The sequence below is a fragment of the Amblyomma americanum genome, chromosome 1, assembly GCF_052857255.1.
Source record: "Amblyomma americanum isolate KBUSLIRL-KWMA chromosome 1, ASM5285725v1, whole genome shotgun sequence".
Lineage (NCBI taxonomy): Eukaryota > Metazoa > Arthropoda > Arachnida > Ixodida > Ixodidae > Amblyomma > Amblyomma americanum.
The window spans coordinates 141,823,040-141,841,667 of NC_135497.1; the positions used below are offsets into that span (position 1 = coordinate 141,823,040).

The 18,628-nt window shown below is 47.8% G+C and overlaps 1 protein-coding gene across 1 annotated transcript; it reads right to left on the reverse strand.

The window, feature by feature from the left end:
* Positions 1–369: 369 nt before the first annotated feature.
* LOC144113931 (tubulin beta chain-like) lies at positions 370–18,290 on the reverse strand. The gene is made up of 6 exons (XM_077647337.1): positions 18,275–18,290; positions 17,796–17,906; positions 16,925–17,169; positions 3,181–3,380; positions 2,440–2,876; positions 370–681 (listed from the first exon to the last, which is right to left on the reverse strand). The coding sequence occupies exons 1-6, from the start codon at positions 18,288–18,290 to the stop codon at positions 500–502; spliced, it is 1,191 nt and encodes a 396-aa protein (XP_077503463.1). The 3' UTR covers positions 370–499.
* Between the last annotated feature and the right edge of the window lie 338 nt (positions 18,291–18,628).

Sequence of the window (18,628 nt, forward strand, 5' to 3'; positions counted from 1 at the left end):
GATTGGGGGCGAACATACTCCACCCCCTCCCAATATCAGTGTACGAGCACATGGTGCAACCACCGCGCTTCGTGCCGCACGTCGCGGAGATTTCACCTACGGTTAAATTGATGATCAGCTGCTAATTGTATATAACATGCAACGTCTCCGAGGCTTCTTTAAGCCGTCCTCGTTCGCGTTGGTAGCGCCAGCATACTTGCATTCGTTGTGGCGCTATGGAGCGCTGTCACCATCAGTAGCGGCGCCCTCTTTTTGCCAAGCAACAAGAACAGGAGCTTACACGCCTCCAAGTGATAGAACAGCCTTGCTCTCGCCGTTATTTCCAACTCATGCTGGGACTTTATTGCGAATATATATCGTTTCGTGTTGCGTCACACCAAACAATTTTTTTTCTAATAAAACCAAATGCTCGCCATGGCCAGTAGCCTGGCTTGCCTAATATACATCGTCTATTTTATCGGAACTCTGCAAGCCAAATGGGAATTTCGATGGCGGTGTCTCAGGCAGTGTCGGCGAGGGCGTCCTCGTTGTCGAACTCTCCCTCGTCGTCGGCTGTGGCCTCCTGGTACTGCTGGTACTCGGACACCAGGTCATTCATGTTGGACTCTGCTTCGGTGAATTCCATTTCGTCCATGCCTTCCCCAGTGTACCAGTGCAAGAAGGCCTTGCGGCGGAACATGGCTGCAAATTAAGACGGGCACCACGAATATTAGTTGTTTTTGTAGGCTTTCACGAATTGCAGCGGAACTTATACAGCTAGTTCAATTCTATCCGTCCGAATTATTTCCACCAAGTTACCCAGCTGTTCGGATTTTTGTTTCTGCGCCAACAAGTCCAGCTTTCTCCGGCAAAAATTTCGAAAATTGGAAAATTTTAAGACACTGTTAAGGAAATATTGAAGGTAATGGTCCATTATTCTGATATGTAGCAAAACCTTCCTTTTAAAGTGTTTCCAGCGATCGCACCGGACGCTTTTGAAGATAGCGAAAACGTGAATAGAAAAAAAAACTAAGAGACTGCCTCGGGTGATCTGCGGATATATTGATTGTTTTAGTGAAATCTTGCATTATACGAGAAAACTGCGTTCATGAACGGCTTCCCGCTTAAAAATACTTTTGTCCATAATTCCTGAGTATCCGATTTCAAAAAGCGCCTTTCTCGATCATGAGGATCGGATTGAGCAATGGCGTCCAAAAATAGGCCTGCCTAAACTTGCAACAGAAGTGGAATAATCCAAGTTTTCTTTTGTATGCTGAGCGGCGGCGCGGATTAGCGTGAGGAGGGAGTGCTCACACACGCTCGCCATCTAAAGGGCGTAACTACATCCGAGATTTGCTTTTAGTAAAAATCGATTTTCGGCTTTTTATGGGGTATGTAGATGTTTATCCGGCAACAAAATACGCATTATGTCGAGAAAATTGGATTTAAAAATTTTCCCGCTTCTCGATTCAAACTCGTGACGTCAAGACAAGCGAAATTCGTGACCACCGCTTAGTGAATAGCGATGTAGACTAGCCTCAGGGATCCACGACCAAAAAACAAAAAGGAAGAAAACTCTTGAAGCACTGTAGTTTGCTTGCAAAAACGGTCGGTGATGGCGGCATCTGTATTTCATTTTTTGACCGTTACCTGGCTAGGGAAGGGGACGGACCTTTGTCCCCGTTTGGGTTGTCCACTGTTCGGGTTAGAGGTGCGCAGGGTTGAATGGGGGAAGTTCTAGAGATTGTGTAGGGTATCTAGGTCTGAGTAGAGTGACTCTAGGTCTGAGGTAGCTCACTCCCCACGGCACGGGAACAAATGCCCATCTCTTTCCCTTTCGCCTAGCCTTAGTCGTAGTAGTGATAAAAGTGTCTTTCGCAATTAGAACGCTGCTACATTTCCATACAGGCCAACTTGAATTTGTCCTCAGAGTCTCTTTAAAGGTGGCCGCTTCGTTACCTCTTTATGAGTGATTTTTACGGGCACTGCTAAATTTGTAACGTCGGAAACATTACCCCTCCTTGATACACGGTCTGCACTTGGTGAACAGGGAAATGTCGCGCTTGTCATCTGAGATGTTTAATGAACGGGGTCGTTCCTTGCAGCTTGTGGTTTGTCAGTGAAATGCGCGTACAAAAGTTTTGCCGACACTGTTTGTGACGTCATCTTTGTCACAAAAGAACACCGCATCCAACACACCCCTGTTTTGGTTTAGGTTTTCTGCTTTTTGCTCTTTGCTGATTGTTTTACTCACAGTTCTATTAACAACAGATTGCAACGAACAGAGAGGGCTTTAAGCAATATTACGGGAGCGCCACCTTAAGATTAAAAAAAATAATAATCCCAAAGTTGCCCTTGAACGATGAAGTAGGCGCTCTATGCAACTGCAGATTGTACGTGTGAACTGCAGGCTGTGCTGTGAGTAGAATGTAATTCGAGCAATTCTGATAAATGACTGACCAGTGAATTGCTCTGAAATGCGCTTGAACAGCTCCTGAATGGCCGTGCTGTTCCCGATGAACGTCGCAGACATCTTGAGGCCACGGGGTGGGATGTCGCAGACGGCGGTCTTGACGTTGTTCGGGATCCACTCGACAAAGTAGCTCGAGTTCTTGTTCTGGACGTTAAGCATCTGTTCGTCGACCTCCTTCATGCTCATGCGGCCGCGGAAGATGGTGGCTACCGTCAGGTAGCGGCCGTGGCGGGGGTCGCAGGCGGCCATCATGTTCTTGGCGTCGAACATCTGCTGCGTCAACTCTGGCACGGTCAGCGCCCTGTACTGTTGGCTGCCTCGGGACGTGAGTGGTGCGAAGCCGGGCATGAAGAAGTGCAGACGCGGGAAGGGCACCATGTTGACAGCCAGTTTTCGCAGGTCAGCGTTCAGCTGGCCGGGAAACCTGCGTGTGTATGGTTACTTAAGTTGCTTTAAGACTGTTTTTTTTTGCGTTAAGCACCGCGAACAAGAGCCTGCAGGCGCCGCGCCATTCATGTCCCCAATTGTGCTACGAAGTTATACACAACACAAGCTATTCCCTCTTCAGGTGTGGTGAAGTAGTTTGCAGGCCTAAGCGGCTGTGGCCATTGTGGGCATCGGGCCATTCTTCGACGGCAGTGATCGGTGCCACTCACTACAGCTTCGCATATAGAGATGTCGAGTGACAGTAATAGACTACGATCACTGAGAAAAGAAAGCTTCGTCACCTGAGGCATGTTGTGACTCCGGACATTGTGACAGAAACCAGGTGGTTGAGGTCCCCGTATGTGGGAGTGGTGAGCTTCAGGGTTCGGAAGCAGATGTCGTATAGCGCCTCGTTGTCAATGCAGTAGGTTTCGTCGCTGTTCTCCACCAGCTGGTGCACGGACAGGGTGGCGTTGTAGGGCTCGACGACGGTGTCGGAGACCTGCAGTTTTGAATGCGCTTGAATTCGCACTTTCTGTCGACGTGGTGCAAAGCCTACCACATCTATGCACAAGAAAAATTTTCTCATTTTTAAGCACTGTGATTCTTCGATTTCTCGCTACCATTGTCGAGCATTAAAGGGACAAGAAATTATTTTGATGGTCAAATTATAGGGCAGCGATCAGTAGAGGTGGCCTTTGTCAGTATTAATTCGAGTCAAATTCAAAAGCTCTGCGTGGACCCTACACACACCTCCTTCACGCCCCGACGTCATGCAGATGCGGTGGCGCTGATGTCAGTAGCGCCTTTGGCACGGCAGGCAAAATAGGTTCCGCCTGCCCGTGCCCACCAGCTGCTGCAGCTGCTGGCGGGACTGCGCAACTGCATCATGCCCGCGCCTCGATATGTTTCTCGCTGATAGATACCGCATTAAGGAATGGGCCACGGTAGTAAAGCGCGAAGTCTGGGCCTCGATCGCCGCTTCCAGGCAATGTACTTCGTAGCAGGGGAGTTGCGTTCATTCTCCTGAACATCAGCATAGTACGCTTATAATTGCTTAAGGAGAAAAAAACACAAATGTCTGCGCACGTAATTATCACGTCGAGCCGTTTGGGTGTTCACTGGGCGCTGACAGGCTGAATCACCACCAAGGAATGCGGTCTTTTGTTGATAGCAGATAATGTTTAAACGTGTGTGGAAGTTATACGATCATATAAAGCCGCGTTCATGGCACTTAATATTCACTTCAGGCCATTTCATAATATGGCCGACATAATTACTTGGTCTGTGTAGAAAGAAGTCTGCTAAATTGTGTCGTTTTTGCACGGCCACGTTTTCATGTTTCTGTACGTGTGCTAAAAGCCAAGTGCTTTTTCACTGCATCATATGTCATAAGCTGTTTCATGAGGCGGTGCATGATCGCGAAGCTTGTTTGGAAAGAAGCAGCCGCGATCGCATTGCCCGAGTTGATGACGATGATGATGACCTCAGGCTTAATGGCACATACCCACGGCGGGGGATTGGCCAGGGTGCAATGCTGATACAAACGCACTCATGGCCAGGGAGTGGTGTAATTGGATAATTTTGTGACCTAGACTCGAATTTTGATTAAAAATCAAGATTAAAAAAAAACGGAAATGAAAAAGCAGGGAATTCTCATTCTAGCAGAGGAATCTACCTGATGCAATTATATATTCGTGAATAAAATCGCACACTGGTTTCAATGCATATCCCTTGGCGCTTGCCCCGAAGGAGAGGAGAATCGGAATAAATAGAGCAAGCCCCCGTCGAGCGAGGGGATCTCTAAGTAAGCTGTACGGCGAGAAGTTAACCGCAAAGAGGAAAAAGTGATCTATGGACTCAATTTCGCCAAAGACTCAGAGAGGGTGGTCAGAAATATCCCTGATCGACATAAATAGAGATTTAGTCGCGGTATTCTGCAGCGCAGTAGGGTCGTGGACACTTCACATTGCCTTGAACTGCACATCCGCGCACTCCAAGGAAATGCCAGGTGTTGAAAATTCGCTGCAGCAAGGAGAGGCTCATGGCTCAAGTACTGGAGACGCTGGCTGCAGTCAAGTAGACAGTATTAGGGACGAACGGGACAATAGGTCCACCAAGGGCGGACTTTGCAAAAAAAAAAATCAACTCTCTCATCAGAAGCAATGCCACAGTGCCCAGGGACCCATTGAAAGCGTACTTTTGTAATATGTGGTGGAACAAGAAATTGAAGGGAACGGCTCATAGGAGTATCTCTCGATTTTTCGAGCACTATCAAGACGGAAAGGCGTTCTGAAAAGATAACAACCTGAGAGATACTGCAGGGATTCCTTATTAAGGCCAACTCAATGGCCAGAAACTCGGCGACAAAAATAGGGGTATAGTCAGGAGCCCGAAATGAATAACTCTGTTCAAGAGCCCTTGAGTAAATGCCAATGGCTGCTTTTTCATTTTTCTGGGAGGCGTCTGTAAAAACGGCAGTATGGTTAGGGAAATTATCCAGACACTCCTTAATAAGCCCATTTAAAACATTTGCAGGCAGATTCTTAGCATTCCTTGGGAATGTGTCGTCAAAGGGGACTACAGTATCAGCTCGGCGGTGGTTAACTGGTACTACAGAATTTATTGATACAGAAATTTTTGACAGCAGGGAATTAGTGAACACTACCTGAGGAAGCTTATACCTAGGCCAAAAATTACCAAAGAATAGAGATGGGTTCGTTGTAAATATAGGGTTAGCCAATTCAGGAACAGGCTCCAAAGACATTAAAATCGTCCGCACAGTGAGAAGCTGAGCCGCAAATTTAGATCAGGTATCCGCGCCTCCAAGTACAGCGCAGCGTTAGCAACTGATTTAGGCAGACCTAAGCAAAGGCGCAGAGCGCGTCGCTCAATAACAAACCGGGGTTCAAGCTTGTACCTTGTGCACCCAGAAAAGAGAACAGAGCCAAATTCAAGTACACATGTCTTATACAGAAAGAGCAAAGTGTCCCGACGCATACCAAATTTTTTGTTGCTGATCCTCTCCAACCGGCCAAGGGCACGCTCACCTTTAAAGCACAATGCTTCTAATCAAGTAGGGCATAAGCATCCGCGCGCGAGCACCTATCGCGCTGAATAATGTCCAAGACACACTGTTCATCTTTGGGCAGGTGGGATCGTCAGCTGCGAGATCAGACTTAGAAGTGCAGACGTCTGAAGCATGAGCACCGCCGCAAACGCGGCAGCGCGTTGCCGACTTGCAAGATTTGCCACTCTGACCAAAACGCCAGCAGTTCTTACATTGTAATGGACGGGGCTGCAGTGGGTCAACACGGTAGACAATGGGCCAGACTTTGATTTCCAATCGGCAAGAGGAGCCCGCAAAAGTTGCTATAACAGACTCAGTTGGAATACGAGAGCCTCCAGCCTCTGTTGCAGCGGTAAACTGAGAGGATGCCCACACCGGCATCATGGAAGTCCAAGAATTTCTTCTGGCGTAGCGGAGGGATACACACCGCGGATTATTCCTTTTACGCAGGCGAGTTGCTCGGGAATAAACGCTTTCACCGGGAGTGAGGCAAAAGAGGTGCACTGCAGCAAGTCTGCAACACAATCCAAATCAGGTGATTTGCACAGAATTCTTCTTTTGGCAAATGGTCGAACCTCGGAAATCTCAAGATATCGAATGGTCGCTGCCTTCAGCTGCTCCTGGATCATATGAGAGTTTTTGATCTTAATTAAACCATCTCCTACAGGGACCAGAGCCACAGGGATACGCTTGGCAAAAAGAATTTAGGCAAACTGGCGAACCAGGCTACCGGACCTGTGCCCGAGGAAGACATAGCCATGTCCGTAAGCCTAAGAAACATGAAGCCTACATCCAAAAGGGAAAAAACCTGGCCAAATCCCCCACTCGCGGAACGGCCTCACCAGGAGTTTACAGGATCAGCAGCACCAAGACACGCTTCAGCAGCGAGGCCAGATGAAGCGGGAGGCGACATAGAACCGCCGTAGAACAGCGTCGGGTCGTATCAGCACAATGGACACTAAGGGCCGTTGTTGTTGTTGCCTTCGTGACATGGCACATACCCTCGACGGGGGATTGGCCAGGGTTCAGTGGGGAGACCCCATAGAACAGGGTAAATGGTGCCAAGCTATTTTGCCTTGGGTGAAATTTACGAGTGATTAAAAAGAAAAGAAGGGCCCTTTCTTCTTCTTTGCCGAGTTGTTGTTGTTGTTGTTGTTGTTATAGCCTCTCAAAAGATGGCACATACCCACACTGGGGGATCGGCCAAGAATCGGGTAGCTATTCACCTGAACGCAGTTAACAAAAAGGAAAAGCACGTGGGGGCATAACACCGGTGAATTTTTCGTCATGAACAGAAAAGGGATGAGTGTTTTGATTTAAAAATTTTAAGAATAATAATAAAGAGAGTGATTAAATATAATGATTTAGTCAAAATGTAATAATTGATAGAAAAGAAAAGGTTTAAACACTTAGCAAGGCAGTCGGTGTGATTCTATCAGGAAATTTTGAACAGCGGTGCAAACAGATCTGTGGCTGAACCCAAATGTGGTGGCGCCAAATGATAGCAAGAGCGGGCTGCTCAAACTAAGGCCAAGATGCTGCAAGGGCTCCTCCAGCAACCTTTTTCTCAGTTAGTTGAATCGGCGACAATACAGCCAAAAATGTTCAATAGATTCTGGCTCACGGCAAAATGCACAAAGGGGAGAGAGCGCCAAACCCGACTTGTGTAAATAGAAATTTAGAGGGGGGATGCGGCAGCGTAGCCTCGTCAGTGATACTTCAAGCTGCCGAGAGCAACAAATTTTCCTGTTCCAATAATATTTAAGGTGCTCATAATCCGCCGATGTTAAAAGTGATGTGTCTTGCGTGCTTAAAAACGCACGTCGCCGAAATCTAGATGCTGTAATGTAGGCTGTAGCCGGGATGATTGGCAACACGGGGCCGCTGAGGGAAGCCTTTGCGAGATTATCAGCAATCTCATTTACTGTCACACTGCTGTGGCCGGGAACCCATACTAAATGAACAAGGCTCAAATGCGGAGGAAGTAGGGATAAGAAAGTTGATAAAATGGGACCGTCAACCTGTGCAGCGAGCGACGAACACAAAGATAAAGAATCAGTAATTACTGCAACTGCTGTAATAGAGGGGTCTAGCTTGCGTAGAGCAAGTACAACTGCTAGAAACTCTGCTTGAAAAATAGGGGTGAAATCTGGAAGGCGCAGAGAAAAGGACCAGTCTAAATGGGAGCAAAATATTCCCACACCTGCCTTTTCATTGCATTGCGATGCATCAGTGGCTATTGCTATATCGGTTGGTAGGGTCCTCAGATGATCTTCTAGAAGGCCATTTAAAATACTCGGTGGCAAAAGTTTTGCATTTTTTGGGAATATGTCGTCGAAAACAATGTGTATAGTGGGCCCATTCCGAAGCGCAGGAAGGATATCATAAATGTTTACATCTAAAGGCTGAAGTAATCTTTGCACAAACACTACCTGAGGGGAATTGAAACGAGACCAGGGGACACCAAAAAAGGAGGTCGGCTGAGAACAGAAAATGCTTTGGGAACGGTGGAAATGGTATTCATAGATCCTGAGGTAAGTTTGCACAGTTAAAAATTGAAGTCGTGGTAAGAGAGACGGATTGCGGGCTTCAAGGTACAGCACATTGATAGCCACAAATTTTGGAATGCCGAGGCACATGCGAAGTGCTTCCCTCTCTAAAAGGACGAGAGGGCGAAGTTTATATGTAGCCGAGCCTGAAAACAACACTGATCCAAATTCTAAAATTGGCCTGACATACATTATGTAGATCATTAATAGCGCATCTCTGCGCATGCCGTACCGGTGATGACATAATCTCCGTAACATGCCCACGGCACGAGCCCCTTTCGCCGCGACATGGTCAATGTGAGGTCGCCAGGTGAGTTTGTTGTCATGAATGACCCCTAGGTATCTTAGGGATTGAACCTGCGGTATTATTTTTAACTGGCAAGTGAGAGAGACCACTACAGGAGTGAATAGAGGGAAAACAAGAGTAGCGCACTTGCCTAACTTCAGGTGTAATGCGCTCAACCAGTGCTCAAGTGTATTCAAATATGACTGCAACAGACCATACAGAGAATGTATATCCGGCGCAGCAGCAAAAAACGCAATGTCGTCCGCATAGACGTAAGTGCGTACATGGCGGTGGAGAGGAATTGAGCTTAACAGAATATTAAAGAGCACAGGAGAAAGAACAGCTCCTTGCGGTACACCTCGCGTTTGTCTGTACCTCTCTGAATGAACACCACTATGGACGCAAAAGAATTCCCTGTTATGAAGAAATGCAGATATCCATGCAACTATATAATCTGGAAATTGAAGAGACTGTAGCCTATGTATCAGGATGGAGTGTTCTACACTGTCGTAAGCTTTGGCGACATCTAACGTAACCAAAGCCGCGACCAGGCGTTGACGACGAGCAAGGAGAATTCTGCTCTCAAGATCAGCATGTACATTCCATATCGAACACCGTGGCCGGAAACCGAGTTGGCACGGGCTGAGTATACTTTTGCGGTCCACAATGGCTGACACCCGAATTAGTAACAACCTTTCTATCAACTTTACCACGTTTGATGTTAATGAAATTGGTCTAATATTATCCAATTCATAGCCTCCACCCTGATTTTTAAGTAAAGGGATCACCTTGGACAGCTTCCACTCAGAAGGTATCCAAGCGTGTTTGAGAGAGTAGTTTATTAGGTGCAATAAGGAGTTGGGAGACTCTTCAAATAGAATCTTGAGCATCTTTGTGGTAACACCATCAGGGCCAGGAGCAGCAGCTGGCAATCTCTGGACAACTTGTGAAAGCTCTGGACAACTTGTGAAAGACGAGAACCGCTTTTGCAGGCCTGTGGCTATTAATTCAACCGCCTGGATAGCTTCTACAGGTGACATAACTAATGACTGAAAATTATGAGAGGACATGAGCTGTTTCCTAGACCGTAGAAAACCGAATAGTGCACGTGGGTTGTCCGCCTTTGAAAGATAATCGAAGTGTTCTGAGCCATATTTTTCCTTTGCGCGAGAAACTGTGCGTTTAAAGGTGGCTGCAATAAATTTATAATCACTCCAGTTATTCGGACATTGGTTATGAAGAAGCTTTTCCATGCTCCCTTCCTCCGCCTGTAATCTCTTGTACAGTCCGCATTCCACCAGTTAGAAGAATTCCCTTTTATTGGCCTCACCAGGAACTCCGACTTTTTACGGCTTTCCTCAATAGCCAGACATATTCTTACTGACTGGTGGACCTCGGCGATGTTAGACCCTGGAGCAAGGGCAGAGCGCAACGCCGTCTGAAATCTGTCATAATTTACATGTGACCGCAACTGAGAAGACGCCGGAGTAACACGACATATGATATCAAAATGAATAGGTATATGATCACTTGAAGTGCCGCTATCAACTGTCGACCAATTCGTTACGCCAATTCCAGGACTAATGAACGTGATATCTAAAACAGATTTAGTGTGTGAGCGAAGATAAGTGGCCGATCCTGAATTTAAGCACATCAGGTTGTGATCAGAAACCCAGTCCCAAAGGCGCTTGCCGCATGAATTAGTCCTAAAACCCCAAGACACATGGTGAGAATTGAAGTCCCCAGCCACGAGAACTGGGTTTTTACAGTTTACGAGTAAAAAATCCAGAGGTCTAACATCCTGGACTCTATTGGGGAAATAATAATTTGCTATTGAAAATGGAGAGCACCGAGGAAGTACAAAGTCTATCGCCAAAATCTCACAGTCAGGAGACATTTGTTGAAGAGATACCACAGCCCTGTGGCAAAATTTTGAAGAGACTAAAGTTAGTAAACCCCCGCCTCTTGACTGGCGGTCTAGGCGAAATGACCGGTAATTTTTGATATGAAAATGTTTGTCAGTTGAAAGCCACGTTTCTTGCAGAATTATGACATCCGGATTAAGCTGAGTAGAAAGGCAGTGTAAATCTGTGGAAGCGGAAAGAATAGAGCGACAGTTCCACTGCAGAACTCGCAACGACGGTTGCGAAAGTCTAGCAGCAGCAACTGCCTGCTCCAAAATGGTATCCTTGGGTTTAGTGCCAAGCTGCTTCTTCTTTGATTTGGGCTGGGTGCCCTGAGAGGACAACGAATAAGACATGGGGGACCCACTGCGCTTAAGAAGCCGCGCATCAGGCTCCACCATCTCGGAATCATACATTATATCAACATCCCTCGAAGTACCCGAGGTAGGTACAGCGGCAGTGACAGAAGTTTGCTCCTGGGGTTGTGATGCTACTGGAATTTGAGACCGGTTAAGAGGAGAGGGAATTGTTGTCGAAAGAGGTGCCAAACTAGCCTGCACGGCATGTGTAATCTGAGTCTCTAGAACATTTGTAAAGCACTCCGACACACTTGCGACAATCTTTTCTACCATTTTAGACATCGAAGCCTCCGCAGCAGCCGCAATTGCCTGGGACAGCGTTGAGTCTAGCATGACACCTTGCCGAGCGGTCACACCGGCATAACCGCGGGCACGTTCTTTGACCTCTGAAATAGCGTCACGGCGCGAACAGCGTTTCCTGTCAATTATTTCCAGAATTTGAATTTTCTGAGCTCGAGAGGGACAATTTGAGTAGTTTGCAGAGTGCGCACCACCGCAAAGGCAACACTTCTCATTCTTCTCAGTGCAGGTGCTTTTTGCGTGACCATCCCCACAGTTGCAACACCTCAAGTTGGATTTGCAACCGCCAGCGCTATGTCCATAACGCCAGCAGTTGTTACACTGCAGAGGCCGAGATGATAATGGGTCTACCCGAAAAATTAGAGGCCATGCCTTGATTTCAGAGGGGCAGGAAGTGCCGGCAAAGGTAGCAATCACTGATTCAGTGGGCATCCGCACGTTGTTTACATCCCGGCTACAGCGGTGCCCAGCAACAACACCTGCAGCCGACAGAAGCTCAAGAGTCTCTGCCGGAGACAGGGAAGAGTCTACACCTCGTAAAATACCTTTCGTGCACGCCAGATGAGAAGGGATGAAAGAACTTACCCGAAGGGAGGCAAAGGATGAGGAGTTTAGTAAATCTCTTACACAGGCGAGGTCTGGCGATCTGCACAGAATCCCACCACGTCCAAACTGGCGAACCTCTGAGATTGACTCATAATGAGAAGTAGTCGACTGGAGAGCAGCCCGAACAGCACCAGGGTTGTTCATCCTGATAGCACCACCATCCTTAGGCACCAGCGCGACAGGGATACTGCCGACACCACTGCGCAAAAAAGCTTCCAACGGTAGGAGATCAGTTGACAGAGAAGCCGACCAGAGGGAACTCCCCTGGCCGGGAGACTGGGTGGACATAGTCCGGGCTTACTGCCTTACCGCGCAAAGACGCAGAGAGAAAATGCCACAATCAGCCACCCGAAACTTAACCGATCGTTCCCAGCAGAGCAGAGCCGTCGGGGCAGCGATGAACAGGACGAACGCCACTGGGCCGAACGATGTCCTCCTAACAGAGCCAAGCTGGTCGTCTCACGGTGGCCAAGAGGTGCCGAGAGGCCGAGCGAATCTTCTTCTTCTTCTTCTTCACCCCAGGTATATGGCCGAGTTGCAGCGTGCTTTTGTCTTCGTTTTTGCCATCGCATGACAACGGCCTCCAAAGTATCTCATAAAGCTAGCGCAAATAGATGAGAGCACACGAAGCTGCGTCCAGCACACGTAGTTGCAGGCGAGTGGAATTTTTCGGCTTGAGCCCCTGCGTCTTTCAATCAGACTCCTGCGTTGCTAGGAAAATGTTTCGGTTTGGTTTGGTTTGGTTTATGGAGTTTTAACTTTCCAAAGCGACCCAGGCTATGAGGGACGCCGTAGTGGAGCACCCCGGAAATTTCGACCACCTGGGGTTCTTTAACACACACTGATATCGCACAGTACACGGGCCTCTAGAATTTCGCCTCCATCGAAATTCGACCGCCGCCGCGGCCGAGGTCGAACCCACGTGTTTGGGGTTAGCAGCCGAGCGCCATAACCACTGAGCCACCGCGGCGGCTATGCAAACGTTTCATTTAGGGGGTACACTAACAGAAACTGTCGGGTGAAACAATGCAGCGAGATTGAGAGGAGACGGGGAAATTGAAAGTATTTTCGTTATTTATGCATGAGATGTAACCAAATTTGGCACAACTGTGAACTTTTTATGCTAATTTCAGTGCTGTGCTTTACTTTCAGCTGGCTGGTACAGATGTTGGGTTATTATAATTAACACCGTCGTCAAGTCATCGAGTGTGGAATAATTAAGTAGAAAGTGCGCAAATTTTTTATGCCAACATGTTCACAAAGCCCTGCTTTGTGTGATGACGCTACTGTTCTTTTTTTTTATGCAAAGTACGTATGCAAACAAAAGTTAAACTCTAGCATGCATATTTACGTGAACACATTTCTTAGAAAAATAACTTCAACATGCTACTGCATGTGTACAAAAAATTGTCAGATTTATTACACTACTCAATCTCTCAGGACCGCGGTGGTTCAGTGGTTATGGCGCTCAGCTGGTGACCCCAAAGACGCGGGTTCGATCCCAGCCGCCGCGGTCGAATTTCGATGGAGGCGAAATTCTAGAGGTCCGTGTACTGCGCGATGTCAGCGCACGTTAAATAAGCCCAGGGGGTAGAAATTTCTGGAGCCCTTCACTACGGCGTCCCTCATAGCCTGAGTTGCTTTGGGACGTTAAACCTTCATAAACAAAACCATAAATAAATCAACGTCTCAGGATTCATTCGCAGCAAATAGAATCATTCTATTTTTATTCGTTACGAAATTACGAAGGGATGAGTGATGCCAATCGTAGAAAACGTGAAAGCTGAGAAAACCAACCTTAAAGTTTATTCTCTCGTTGGCTTCGTTCACCCTCGTAGCTTTTTCTTTTGGTCAAAGAAATGAGGCACTGCAATAAATGGAACCTCTGATCTTCTGATCATTCCGCTTCCAAGTGATACTAAGATAATGGTGCACCGTCGTCGGAAACCCGTGGAATTCGCGATGCGCCGAGGCCACCAGAAGAGCGATTCGCTCAATCTTCGACGCCCACACATCTAAAAAGCGTAATTTTCTAAATTTCTACTGCACAAAAAAATTGCGATCAGTTTGGCCATTTTAATAAGGTGACAAATCGGCCTCGTTGGTGCATGATCTTGTGGCGAAAAGCAGCGCTTACACGCGACAGAGGAGACTGGAGACACGACGCTGTCCCCACTTGCCTCGCTGCGCGGCACGTGTGTCAAGTGATGGTGAGCGCACGTCTGCTCCGCCGAAACAACGCCAGAGCTTCTCCTCACTGCTATCCCGAAGTGGAATTATTCCGGCTAGTGCAGAGCGTCAAAAAGTGGTTATTTTATTCCACGTCTAGCGTAGAAATCAACGGCAGCAACGCTTTCTGTTTGCAACTGATCATATATACAACACACAGTGCCAAACAATATCTCTGAATAGGCCGTACGTGGTCAACGCGAGCCTGTGCACTTCGAGAAATTACGAAGTTCAAAGCATCAACAGCATCAACCACTAGGTGATTCGCAGAAACCGACAACGCGCCTACAAGCCTACCGCGAGCCCGCTAGCGACTGCAGTGACACCTTGTTTGTTTGCAAACATGCAGCAGGTCTGCGGGAATACGGTGGCCGCAGCTGGCAAAAGACAGGGTTAATAGGAGAGACATGGGAGAGGCCTTTGCCCTGCAGTGGGCCTAGTCAGGCTTATGGTGATGATGATGGTGCAGCATGTCTATAATTTACAATTTCTATTTAAATCGCTGCTCGCACTGACTCGCAGTCTGCTAGGGCGACAGCTCACCTCGCATTCTTTGCCTTAGCACACTAAGCCGCTCCTCAGTCACTGGGCAGCCTGACGCCCACTGCCCATTGGGCATGCTCAGGTGGCGTGGGCAGGATTGCGCAGCCCCGACCTGTTTTCTGTTAGCACGAAAGCAATCCTAGCCAACCCCTAACGATTTCGACAATGTCTCACGCGGAGAAAATGAAGACTCAGCCAGACTCAGTAAGGAAATGGGTGTGCATGGCAATGAAGCTCAATTCTGGGGATGGTCCTGCAGGGTAAGGACAGCAACACATGGTATGGCACATGATGGTGTATATTGTGTATGGGGGTTTAACGTCCCAAAGCGACTCAGGCTATGAGGGACGCCGTATGAAGGGCTCCGGAGATTTCGACCACCTCGGGTTCTTTAACGTGCACTGGCATCGCACAGTACACGGACCTCTAGAATTTCGCCTCCATCGGAATTCGACCGCCGCGGCCGGGATCGAACCCGCGTCTTTCGGGCCAGCAGCCGAGCGCCATAACCACTCAGCCACCACGGCGGCCCTGATATGGCACATGAAGAATGTCCCAAACATGGTTAGGACGCCCGAAATTTGCCTTCGAATGACCTTGACCGAATTCGACTGCCGGTGAATCTGGCTGTTCTCAGGGGGAAGACAGGGTTCACCTCGTCTCGAAATGGAATTGGCCCACCTCCAAAAATAAGAGTTAGCCGACCCCCTAAAATTTGAAAATTGACCTACGTTCGGGACCGACATGCGACACCCCAGAATGGGTTTGGCCCACCCTCAAAATTTTGGAGGCCCACCATGCTTTCGCGCACTATTTCGTGCTTAGCAATGATAAACCGCTAGCCATTTTTTTTTTCGGCACGTCGTTGTGTAAGAGTTGAGGGAAGCTAAGAAGCATCATTTTTAATCGCCGATATCTTCGGTGTTAAAGGGCTGTAGACACCAAAAATTTGCTCGCATGTTTTCTGCTTTCAAATGATGCTTTAGACATTAGAGTACATGTATCGCCGCGTTGTTTTCGCCTACGACTGATAAATAATATATAATTGAATTTCTTCTTTCATGCTGTTTCGGTTTCATCAACCGAACGATGGCTGTGACGTGTAGTTGGACTTGGAGTATCGTGAGGCAGGAAAAAAACGGCAGTATGACTGCTGATACGTCGTTTGTTTTCATTCCAGCTCTTGAAGCAGGCTTGTTTAAGCGTTACAGTGAATTAAAACTACGTGTCAGCGTTTATATTGCAGTTTTTTTCGTGCCTCACATGATCTAAAGTCGAACTACATGCCACAACCATCGTTCGGTTGATGAAACCGAAACAGCATGAGGGAAGGAATTCAGTACTCAGTGATTTAGCGGTTGTATGCGAATACCAGACGATGATCCATGTATTATAATGCCTAAAGCATCATATGGAAGAATAAAACGCGTAACTAAATTTACATGTCTGTAGTCTTTTAATGAAGCTAGCTTATAATTTTTTTTGCTGTTCGGTGACGAGTGATGGAATAGCGATCGCTCGTGCGCTTTTCCTAACCTCAGTGTATACCATTTCATGGTCCCTTTAAGGTCACAGCCGTCGTGCGCTTGCACTCTGCAGCTGTTTTCGCGCCATTCGTTTGGCAGCAGCGGTGGGTGACGTAAAGTCTCGCATCTTCACGCGCGAGTGCGGTGTTCGATACCACCGTAGTAGGTAGACATCAAGAAAGAAAGAAGCTCGCTGAGGTCACCACATGCGGACGTGGTGAAGCCTTCATATCTGACGGCAGTTTAATAATAATAATAATAATAATAATAATAATAATATTAATAATAATAATAATAATAATAATAATAATAATAATAATAATAATAATAATAATAATAATAGTAATAATAATAATAATAATATTAATAATAATAATAATTGGTTTTTCTGGGGAAAGGAAATGGCGCAGTATCTGTCTCATATATGGTTGGACACGCGAACCGCGCCGTAAGGGAAGGGATGAGGGAGGGAGTGAAAGAAGAAAGAGGTGCCGTAGTGGAGGGCTCCGGCATAATTTCGACCACCTGGGGATCTTTAACGTGCACTGACATCGCACAGCACACGGGCAGCTTAGCGTTTTTCCTCCACAAAAGTTTGCGTCTCGCTGGTATTGACGCTGTCCTGGCTTAAGACACGTGCCGGCGGCGCGGAAGCTGTCACGACGAATGCTCACCTTCGGGGAGGGCATGACGCTGAAGGTGTTCATGATGCGGTCCGGGTACTCCTCCCGGATCTTCGAGATGAGCAGCGTGCCCATGCCGGAGCCGGTGCCTCCGCCCAGGGAATGGGCCAGCTGGAAGCCCTGCAGGCAGTCGCAGCTCTCGGCCTCCTTGCGCACCACGTCCAGCACGGAGTCCACCAACTCGGCGCCCTCAGTGTAGTGGCCCTTGGCCCAGTTGTTGCCGGCGCCGCTCTGGCCTGCGAATGTTACCGCGCATATGTACGCCACCTGCATATCCCCGCGCTGCTGGGAGCCGCTGTTTTGAGCCAATAAGCGTTGACCAAAAAGGTAGCCGCTAAGGCGCTTTGCGCTGAAACCTTTCCTGTTTCTACGCGAGTTTTTCTTCAGTCGCATGATAGTGAAGCGGTCTTCAGATCAAATTCGCCGACCTTATAAAATAACTTTTCATATTTCAAGATGGAAACGGAGCGCTCAGGAACGTATGTCAGGCGCATAGGGCAGCAAGCTTCGTGTTGCAATGGTCGCCTCAGTTGCTGTTCACTTGTATTTTGTACGCAGCGAATTTTCCACCGAAAGAGTGGAAACAGCCAAGATTATACAGCCGACTATGAATGCCGATTCTGAGCACAGGTACGAGCAAATCGAGTTACCTTTGTTAACCCTAAGCTGTGGCTGAACCTAACGAACACTACGATGGGCTAAGAGCAGCTGCTGCAAGGAACTTCCGGCTAGGGACGGCTATAATTAAGCCCGGCTCCCCACGAACCTTTGCGCACACACGTGCAGCTGATGACGTTGAGCTGAACTTGATCAGTACATGCTAAAACAGCAACGGAGATATGAAGCTAAAAGAGACGCTTACCGAATATGAAATTGTCGGGCCTGAATAGTTGACCGAAAGGTCCCGATCTGACGGAGTCCATGGTTCCTGGCTCCAAGTCGAGGAGGATGGCACGGGGAACATACTTGCCGCCTGAAAAATACAAACCAGGTTTTTTTTTCTTTACAGCCGTCAGTATTTTACTACCGTTGCGTGAACTGGAACATTGCCAGCGAGTCTGCCACGCAGTTTCTAATGCTGAACGCATGCGGAGCAGACGGGCGCCACCGAACAGGGAACTGTGGGTTCGCCACATGGGGCATGTCTGCATGCGCATAAAGGCACATAGACATAATGGCGAAAACATTTCGATGCCGCTGCGTTACACGACAGAGCAGAACGTTTTCGAGCGCTCATGCACCATTGGGAGTGCGTTTGTGATGCTATCATCATGATCAGCATTCGCAGCCCCTTTGATAAAACTTACGTTTGCACAGTAGGTATGCTATTAGAACACATACGGTATTCGTCCGTCATACTTCTCGTCAAAATTTTCAATGAGGAAATAGTATGTGTCGAAAGAAATGTGCCAAAAACACAACTATAATCTGTTAAAACTCAAGAATGTAGCGGCGAATGCTCTTCTTAAAGCCCCTCCAGCCAGTCGCTTCGGTCGGTTTTCATGAGGCAGGGGCTAAGCACGAAAAGGAAAGAGTACGGCGTTTGTACCCGTGCCGTGTGGAGTGCGTTCTTCGTTATTCGGGTTATGAGAGCGGAGTAGTTAAATGGGGAGTTGAAAAGACGGTGCGGTGTTGATAGGGCTGAGGACGTGTCCCTTTCCTGCCTAGCTGCTGCTGCAGAGCCAAACGCCTTTA

What these genes read in the sequence shown, in the direction of transcription:
- LOC144113931 (XM_077647337.1), bottom strand. An exon ending in GCCCGACAATTTCATATTCG is followed by an intron (nt 17,170 to 17,795) that starts GTAAGCGTCTCT and finishes TAACATTCGCAG; the next exon opens with GCCAGAGCGGCGCCGGCAAC. An exon ending in GCGTCATGCCCTCCCCGAAG is followed by an intron (nt 3,381 to 16,924) that starts GTGAGCATTCGT and finishes TCAAAACTGCAG; the next exon opens with GTCTCCGACACCGTCGTCGA.